The sequence below is a fragment of the Cryptomeria japonica genome, chromosome 11 (assembly GCF_030272615.1).
Source record: "Cryptomeria japonica chromosome 11, Sugi_1.0, whole genome shotgun sequence".
In the NCBI taxonomy this organism is placed as follows: Eukaryota; Viridiplantae; Streptophyta; class Pinopsida; order Cupressales; family Cupressaceae; genus Cryptomeria; species Cryptomeria japonica.
In genome coordinates this window covers 277672895-277683467 of record NC_081415.1, presented here as the reverse complement: position 1 = coordinate 277683467, position 10573 = coordinate 277672895, and the positions used below count along the sequence as shown (strand labels likewise).

The 10573-nt window shown below is 37.9% G+C and overlaps 1 protein-coding gene across 1 annotated transcript in view; it reads right to left on the bottom strand.

Annotated features, from left to right (window-relative positions):
• Positions 1–655: 655 nt before the first annotated feature.
• LOC131068569 (uncharacterized) overlaps positions 656–10573 on the bottom strand; it is a 43180-nt gene continuing 33262 nt past the window's right edge. Inside the window, exon 3 of the mRNA XM_058003795.2 lies at positions 656–1322. Coding sequence (XP_057859778.2) covers positions 1100–1322 — 223 coding nt within the window. The 3' untranslated portion in view covers positions 656–1099. The remainder of the gene's footprint in view (positions 1323–10573) is intronic.

Below are 10573 nucleotides of genomic sequence, written 5' to 3'. Positions count from 1 at the left end.
TTTAGAAGGTCAAACGACACTGTCAGCATAATAAGGTGCTATGCAAATGATAGTTCGGATGCTCTGCTTGTGATGATCTATGAAACACATATAACAGAAATTATAGCAGGGATACTCTAATCCACAATTTCTGTATGTCCATACTCATGTGGCAAGAACCAATGAGAACTCTTATTATAACAGCTTTTACAAATCGAAGATTCGGATACTGTTCTTCATGACCCATTCATGTCATTACTTAGTTGTAGATGAACTATGGTGATAATGAGACCTGTCAGAACAGTTGCCTCAACACCATGGCTTACATTATTGTCGTGATTTGCATCTTGCATACTTAATTGATCAAATTGCATTTTTGAGGCCTACCACCATGCCACCCAATAATTGTCATTAGGGGTGGATTTTACTGTGTTGTTGCCCTTTACTAGTGGTAATAGTCATTCTACCACAGCAATCTAAATATCAAATTGCCCACCAAGGATATCTTTAGTGTAAAATGCTGAATATTTTCAATTGACAAAATAGGTAAATATAGTTAATACACAAAATTTCAAAAAACATCTAAATTCCTCATTATGCTTGTAGACTGACAACATAGTTAATTAGGTAAGTTTATCTTAATAATTATTGGCTACTTTCATATTTGAAATGAAAATTAATTTAGAAAGATTAAGCAATGATTGCTTTGACTGACTTACATTAACTTTCCAGTATAATGAAGATTTTACAGTCAAATCCAAAAGACATTATTGATCAAAACCTCTGAAGTAAGAAATTATAAAATGGTTTATGCTAGTTAAAACGTAGCTGGAGCCTGGAATCAGCTTGCTCTTTGTTTGCATTCCCTCATTTAACCAGATAAGAATGATGAACATGGTTTTTGACTGCTTAAAGAGTCTCCATCTGATAAACTTGGCACCATCATCTAAAGAATGAAGCAAAATATCTATATCGTTACATAACAAGCACCACAAATCCTTCAACCCCAGGCAATTGAGTAAAGATGGTAATAAATATTGCAGGAGTCAAAAACACTAGAAACTTTGTACTATCAGCTCAATCGAACAATCATAACCCAAAATCAACTGAAATGGTTGAGTTACATCAACTGAGCTTTCAGCTTCTTCTTTGTCAGAAACTCACTCCATTCTATAGGCTTACGAATAGCACCTCGATAAACAACATTCTTGGGCAGCGCTTTGCCATATGTAAGGAATGTTCCACCCTCTGCTACAGCTTTACCCACAGCAGTGGCTTGGGAATCATCACTGAAGTTAAGACCTGCCTTTGGCTTTACTTCTGCAACTAAACGTTTCATGTACCTGCAGAAAGACAATAAGTTGCTTTAGCTCCAAAAACAAGATGTAGGTTTGCAATAGGAAACACCTTTTTGGACACTTGTATTTCAAGGGTGAGTACTGAAAGAAATAAAATTGAAAATACTTTAATACTTCCTTTTGAGTAAGTCTGCATAAATATTGTCCAGCTGGAGAAACTTAATTTCTGAGATGGGAAGTACAGAAAAGGGATCAAACATGAAAGCCAATCTTACCTTACTGAACCAAAAATGATTTTCATGAAAGCTTTCATCAAACATAAAGACATGTCCAGGCCAAAGCAACATCTAGATATCCAATGCCAAAAGAAGAATGAACGCTTTTACTCATCTATCAAATTTACACATTTAATCATGCTTATTTAATTTGTTTATTTTTATGAATAGTGTCTATATTACAATTCATAAAATAGTGTTATACATATTCACAAAAAAAGAGATGGATGCAAAGAGACTCACACCCCTACAGTCCATAAAGGGTTACAGGCCAAGACATCAAAACAATAAACAGCTGCTAAACAGCAAGCACTAAGGCAGATAATAGAGGAGGATCCTGGTCATCTGGTTATTCAAATACATCAGTGGGGTCCAAAGCAATAATAGGCAGGTCCCATCCACCATTATCATTGTTATCATTTCCTCTTGAGTTTCTTCAACAGCCTTACGAGCAGAAGAAATAACAAGAGCCAACAGAGGAAACTTGCTAGAGTCAAGCCAGCCTGTATATCCACCAGCAGGAGGGGGTGGCAAAGCAAAGCAGTGAGAGGCAAGCACAACCAGCCCCGCTGTTCACAATCTCTTCTAACAGGAGAGGAAGCCTAAGAGTGAGCCTCTTGAGTGCCACAAGTAGAATGCCTGCACCGTTGATGATGCCCTCAAAGAGGAGAATGGCCTTGAAAAGCAATGGGAGTTGGAGGCATCCTAGCAACAGCACAAGAGGCATAGCCCCAATAATCAAAAAAAAAAAAAGGTTGCCAGGAGATCAGTACTGGTAATCGTACAGGAGACTGGTACCAGTACCAGTAGATCTATTTTCGAAAAATAGGAGATGCATCCCAGGGGGTCGGACACACGTCTCCCTGCAACCTAGAATGACACTTCTCAAGTGCAACTTATTTGCTTGCACTTGAACCTATAATAAAACATTAGAATTTAGAACAAATCATAGGTTTAGAGTAAAGGGGAAAATGGCCAGAAAAAGAAAGCAGAATTTATATCTTTCCATATGCTAAAAAGAATCTCCACCCTAAAAGCAAGTGAAATCTCGGTATACTTGAAGGCAATGTGAGGCCAATCACTTAAAAAAACCATATGCCAAGAGAAATGTTCAGATTTATAAGGCTTATAAAATCATGCATCCAGATCCAAACATCTTTAGCTCTGGGAAAGATCCAGTTAGGCATTTGAAAGGCTCTTGATGCCCATAAAAAGAACATCAAGAATTTAAAATGACCAAATGCATTAATCTAAAACCAATGGGGAAGGCTTGAAAAAAATACACCAAGCAAACTGAGCCAACTTCTGCTCAAGAGTTTATTAAATTTTTAAGATGAATCATGAAATAAAATAAACAGTATTTTAATCTTTTGAATTTCATAGATGTTAACTTTTTTATATATTTGAGGCAAGGTCACCGACACGCCTGTGCTATCTCCTCAAATTTTAGGGTGTCTCCCTACATGTCCCAAGAACCATCTTCATCCTCCCACATTCCCACGTCCTAGAAACATGTGCTCGAAAATTCTGCTTGCAATGTTGACGATGACATTAAGTCATTTTCCTTGACAACTATACTCCTCCGTGTATTTGTTCATGCAGTTGCATTAACAATTAGAAACAAAATCAGAGAATTTTCCACCTACATAGTTTACAGTTTACACAACAATATTATCTTTGAGGAAGCATTCTTCTGAAAAAAAAAATGGTGAAAACTCATTTCAAAGTCTGACGGCTCTGATATCACACAACAGAAATGGGACTAACTGGTCAAATACACTCTTTTGGAAGATGAGCTCATATCAAACATGTCTTTCTCACATGATTAGCAAGTGTTCCATGTATTTTTGAAGTACTTAAGAGTTAACAACCATTTTATTCTTAATCCTTCTTCAAGTCTACACTCAGTCAAGCAATATCTACTGGAATCCACTTGGTCACAAAAAACTACCTCAGAATCTGTTGCATTTGAGTGCACATGGCGTATGCTATAGTACATTGTCATTATTCCATCATCCACATCAAGCTACACAAAATAGAGGAGGCATCGTCATTTCCCAAGTGTAAAACAACAAACTCATTTGGATTGCCTAAATCAATTATAAACTTTTCCTGACTATCTGCTAGCTTGCTAGTGCATCGCCCAAAAACTCCAAGAAACTGTACAGTGTGTGTGCATAGACTCGTAGATTTTACATTTTAAGAGTAAAAATTCATTAGAGAATTAAGGAAATTAATTAGTAATAACAAGCTCTAATGCATTTTCTCTGTTTAGGCACTGTGAGTTGCATCCCAACTAAGTGCTGCATGGTGGACTTCACCTTAATGAAATGCTATTTTTACAGTATCACTGCAAATCAATTTGATAAAAATCAGCTAATAATCAAGACAAAGTGCTCTGCTTGGCCAAGACTTTGCTAAGGTACCCATACTTGATTTTTCCCCAGAAATAGCAAAATTGATTGGGTATAATGTACTAAGCATTACACAGTCGTTTATTAAACACAAAAAGTAGAGTGTCAGGAATAATGTATCTTATTTGTATTTCTAAGACTAAGATGATCGATGCATTATGCAAATGATCTTGCATTATTAGGAAGAACACAGAGATGATAATGTCCTGCCTTGTTGGCCTAAGCTACAAGATTATAAGTAAGAGCTAAGAACCTTAATATCTATTTCCTAATTTGAGCACTCCAATTCAGCAAGTTATTCAAACAAGTATTGAGAACCACATAAGCATGTAAAATGTGGTTATATAGTAGTTTGGTATCAAAAATAACTGAGACTTAAACACAACTCTAAATGTTACTAACTGATTGAGAATATTTTATACTGAAGGATTCAATTTTAGAATCAAAGGTATTGTTATGTAGCACCTGTAGAAGGGCAAATCAAGAGATATATGTGCAAAACGAGGCAGCCCCTGGACCTTCTCCCAAGGGCTGCCATCCAGATATTGAATATATAATCTCTTTTATTATAAAGAAATATAGAGAATTGTCTCTTACTATTGAGCAAGAAATTATTTTAATTGTCTTTTTCTTATACTGGTATCGGTGCAAGAGGAGGCCACCCTGGGGCTTATCCCCAGGACTGTCATCCAAATATTGAAAGTATAGTCTCTTTTATTATAAAGAAGTATAAAGAATTGTCTCATTATTCTTGAGTGACAAATTATTTTACATGACTTTTACTTATACCAGTGCATGTTGAACAATTTAAGTACATGCTTATAATGTGCTACTGTTAACCAAAATGCAACATAACAAATATAGAGTAGTTGAGGCTTCATCAAAAAGCTTCTTCTTAGCACAACAATAAAGCTTCACATAATCTACAAGAAAACCATGCTTCACAACTCCAGCTCCAGCTTCACAACTTGTCAAATATCACAGTACTTTCTGATATGAGCAGATAATATCCTTTATTTTGAAATTTTAAGCTCTTATAAATACTCACTTCTTGGTTCTGAAACCTTAACTGATTACTAAAATTGAAACGGAATAAAAATCTATCCAACAGTACTCATACCAGAGGTTTCCCATGGTATGGATGGCAAGGTATACACCCAATCCTGATCAGATTATCTCAATAGGTTAAATGTTCTTAAGAGTTAATCCCTGCCCTGAGTGAGGGAAGAGCACATGTCAAACAGATAACTTGGCAATATGCCATTGGACAACAGACTTGTGAAATATAGAAAATTTCAAATATTTGTATGATAAGGCATATTATAATAATATAACATTAAAGCTGAATTAAGAATTCACGATTCAACATTCAAATTAATGAACTTTCAATGAGTAATCAGTTTCAAATTGAGTTTTCATTACCAATGTGCATATATAACAAAATGAAAAGGCCAAAAGGCTAAAAGTACAGTACCAATTAACAAAATCAAAATCAAACTCTGAATCCGATACTATCTCCTTTTACAAGCTTGGGGTTTATTTAAAAATAATTTCTTCTCAAGACCTCCACATATTTTGAATAATAAATCAATAAACATATTTTTTTACAAATCAAAAGGAAAAATCATAAAAAAACAAAAAAAGCTAATAATAAGATAAGTATGAAAAAATTTATGCCTACTAACGAAGGGCTACTCCACCTAACATTCACACATAGCACAACAACAGACAATAATTGTAATGTCCCCAGTGAGATCTTCTCTAATTTTCAATTTATTGAGTCAATTATGCTTATAGTATTTATGGAAATGTATAATGGAAATATTATCATATATGCCTTATATCAAGAATACTCCAATTGGATTAGCAAAGTGGTTAATTGGTGAGCTATTGGTGTTTGTTTTATCATCTACCAAACATTAGAATAAGATACCCAAAGGTATTCTATCCTCTCCTGAAAAACCACTACTAATTCCAAGGTCTATATGTGCGAACAAGCAACTTTAGTGGGATAGCTACATGGGTAGTGTATGCTGAAAATCTCAGGGGGACTTACGTTAACAAGTGTCTTTTCAAGCTTCTGGACTTAGATAGATTTATCGATTTTAGGCTCTCTCTCTCTCTCTTTTTTTTTTGATTTTCGAGATTTAGACTTTCAAAAAATGGAAAAAAGGATAGGGTTTAAGAAAGCTGATCTAAACCTATGAATTCTGGAGACGGTACTAACTGGGTGCTCTCGAGAAACCACACTTTGCTTCGCCACACTGAGGACAACTACACAAAGCGGGTGCAATCTTCAACAGGTTGTGCTTATGATCAAAATGTTGGCATGCACAGAGGATAGGCTCGGACTAACTTTGCACAGCGAAATGGAAATCATCCATTCACCAAAAGTATGAGTAGAGATACACCGTCAATTAACACTTATCAAATCCTTCATTCAATTCTAACAACATGAAAGCAAATCTAAATTAACTTTAACTAATGTGTTGGGTAAATTGAAACCATGCTAATCACTCAAACAATAGAGATTACAAAGTCTTAAGAGAAAGCACACATGCAATATATTATTTGAAAATATGACCTTCACGCAACAATATATCAAAAACCTCACACTCTCCAAATGAGAGGAGGCAGCCTTATATAGTTTTTCAAAAATCAATGAATGGCCGAGATCAAACAGTGATCAAGGGCCTAGATTGAAAGTTACAAACCCTAATTAGGGTTTCCCAAGACTCAGTTTGAAAGAATGAGAACATGACAAGTGGCACAGCTGCTATTGTCACTGAGGTGAGTGTCCAATTTCCCCTTTTGCAGATTCAATGTACCTGGACACGATAAGCCTAACCTCTTCCATAGTGACACTTGGCAGGTTACTAATCTGGAAGTCGACGATGTCCACATCATCAGTACATGTGGCGAGAATGCCTTCCCACTCAACTGCTTGGGCAAGAAAGTTCTCATCAATGAAGAGAAAACTTGCAATCCTTGAGAGATCACCCTTATCAATCATCCCCGAGTCTTTGAAAAAGCTCGACTGAATTCTGGCTCTCAGGGTCTCTGCCTGCAAGTGTTTTTCTCGTATACCCTCTTTCTTCCAAATCTCTAATGCTACACGAAACACCTTACTCAAAATTTCTCTGACACTTTCCTCTGTCTCAAAACACTTAGTTTCGGATTTCTTCAGGACCTCAATCCTGGTGACCAAAGCATAATACCAAGTGTTAAAGTCATACTTATCCCCAGCCTGTATGACACCTGCATCTACCAAGCTTCGTTTTGACAGACCTCGAATAACCTTCAATTGCGGAAGTATTTCATCTTGAATTTCTTCAACATCTTCCCAATTTGCAGCTAAGTCCTGAATTCGGCTGACCAATGAAGAAGTCGACACATGTGCTGATACTAAATTTTCTACAAGTATGTCAGCACGTGCCGAAGCATCTGAAATCCATTCCTTAGCCTCCGTGAATGTGTCGTTCATGTCCTCGTAATCTTTCATCGACTCTTGTTGAAGAGGTTGCGGAGGGGTGATCGGTATCTCATGGTTGAGTGGCCTGGTTAGATGGAGACCATATTTTCTCCATTGTTGATTCTCTTCCTCAACCTTCTTTCTTTTCTCCTTCTCGTTGGCTAGCCTTGCCTTGAGGGCATTGCAAGAGTCGTCAAAGTACTGGACTTCTTGGTCCTGAGTAGGCTTACCCAACTCTATAGTAGTAATCTTATAATCCTCCGGGGCAATATTGTCCCAAGTTTTTCCTTCCTTTGGCACAGCTATTTGAATTGTCCTAAACCCTGCACTATCCCTCTGAATCAAAGAGAATTTTCTAGCTAGCTTAGGTGGCTTGACTATGACTGGTTCGTTCACCTTTGCCAGAAATGTTGTTGTATTCTCTTCAGATTGGGTTTCCTTCAGGACCTTAGCCCTTATCCTTTCCCTCAACCAATCGGGAATGGTTGATTGCTCCACAGTATTTTGATCAAATCCATCATCTGTCCCTCCTGGCCTAGTAACTATACCATCAAGGAAAACTACTGGGGGCTCAGGCTCTTCAACTTTTGTGGCTGCATTTAAAACTTGCTCCTTGTCCAGGTTTGGGACAGCTTCTCTCATTATTTCTTCGATTGAAGGAGAAGGCACTCTTACTTCATTATTCACCATATATGTGTCCATCTCTTGCTCTTCAACTACATTTTGGTCAGGCACAGCAGATGCGGCACTCATAATGGAATGACCTTCGTTGGACTCACGTCTCTCCCCGACAACTTTCTTTCCCCTGGCCTTTCTAGAGCTTCCAGCTCATTCGTTCCTTTTCCGGGACCCAAAACTCTCTGGATTCTGAGCATTGCCTGCAAAGATACAAGGGTTGGAGGACAGAGAGTCATCTACTCCCATTAGATCATAAGTCAAGGCAACACCTTTGGACTTTAATTGTTTTGTCTTCTCAGATGTCCACCACTTGGAGTATTCGACCACTGATCTCATGAGGTCTGCCAAATCTGACTTCTCTCCTTCTGACCAATCGACCAAGGCCAGTGGCTCATTCCTCATCTTCTCAAAGCCTGGCTGCTGAAGCTCAAGACTGTCTTCTACTTGATCAGCAACTCTGAATACCTTTGTTGCTCTCACCATGCTCAAGGGAATCCTTGACCAAAATCTTTTCCTGATTTTGAAACTATCAGTTGCGTTAGCCCAATAATCTTCCAAATCAGCTATGTGCTCGAATGTCATCCCTTCGACCCTTTTCATCTTATGGAATGGATCAAAATTCTTTCTAGATTTGTACTGGTAGAAAGGGTACCAAGCCAGCTCTTTCTCTGCAGTGGCAGCGGCTTGTGATGATGGGCAGGTCTCTAGTCCATTTCCAATCGTGAGTGAGGAGGTTCATACCTTCTTCTGCTTATCTCTTTGAACTGTCATATAGCCCTCTAGCTGCATCACAACTTCCAGTAGCACAACTCGATTGGTAGGGCAGGCTGGAAGCTTATAGGGAGATCCAAAAAACCCCTGAATTCTAATATAGGTGAACTTCGGGTATTGAATATACCAATATCTGAATCTGCTTATGAAGTCCATAGACTCTTCAGAGAGTCTCTGATTCAATCCACCTTGCAGTGTTCGTGTGATGTGCATTAAGAATGTATCATTTACCCTCTTGAAATGAAACTTTTCTTCCATGTTAAGTTGGGGATAACAGTCATAGACAGGAAATTGATTCTCTTTATTTTCCACTTCCCCTCTACAGGTGAGGCCTCTGTATCTGTAGGTTCTAGCCAGGGAATAGAACAAGTATGAGCTCATGTAAAAGGTCCTATCCACCTCCAAATTCTTCAGCTGGTTGTCCAGGTTATCACTTATCATTCGAGCCCAGTCTATCATCTTGACTCCGTTCATTATTTCGTTTATGAAATAATACATCCAAGGCTCAAATGGACCACCTTGAGGATTACCCATTATCCTGTTCAACAAGACAATCATATCTCCAGTATCCTCTTTGAAATACGCCCTCACCAAGCTCTTCCTCTGTAGTTTGGAGGCACCCTTTCTTGGCTTGTCCAGCCAAGAATGATTGACGATGGCGTTGTACTCCTCCAAATGATCCCAATACATGCGATCAGCTTCATCCTTGCTTACATACACAGCATTATGAAATTCTGGAATTCTGAAAGCTTCCCTTATGGCCTCATCGCTAATGTTTGCCAACACTCTTCCATCTGGTGCGACAATATCCCTACTGACAGGGTTGTAGTGCCTAGCGCACTTGGCTACCAACTTTGTGCACTGCATGGTAGGGAGAAAGCCGACAGCATGCACAATACCACTCTTCATCATCTTTCGCGCGGTCACGGTAGGCACAAGGTTATCTAAACCGAACATCCGCTTCTTGAACTCCCTCAGATTGATATGCCCGAGGTTAGTCTCGCTGATATTCTTCCATTTTGAGGTCATTCTCGATTCAGGAGGAGCATCCTTGTCTACTTGGAACTTCATCGTGCCTGAAATCTGCAAAACAAAAATGAAGCTTAAGTTAGAAATTAGAACTTAGATTAAAAATTCGAGGCTGCGAATGGCTAAGTGTTTGGAGCTTTTACTTCACTTTCATACTTAGCCATAAAAATGGAATTTTCACATGTAAACTCCCCATTCTAGGGACATTTACGATTTGTAATCCAAAAACCAGGTTTTATAACTTCGAAAACCCTCATTCCATTTAGTCTAAAAATAATCTTTCTTACTGAAAATTTGGATACATTCACAAAAATCACCTCCAACGAATCTGGAAAACTCAGAAAATGCAATAAATCTGCATTTTAAAACCAACTTCACCTTCGGATGAATGAGAATAAGGCTAGAAGATAGAAAGAATTTCAGAAAATTTGACGAATATGCCTTCTACCAGCAAGTTCAACTCCAAAAATCTGCAGATACTTGACAAAAATGAAGTTGATAAATCAAAATTCCTTAAAAAGTTTGTTCAACCTGCAAGAGATCACCTTGCAACACCTCCAATCTACAAAATCTTCCTCGAAATGACCTTCAATCTGCAAAATAACTCTCAATATCTCTCTTAGCTTGCTCAGAAAGTTCGAACTTTTGTGTGAGAAT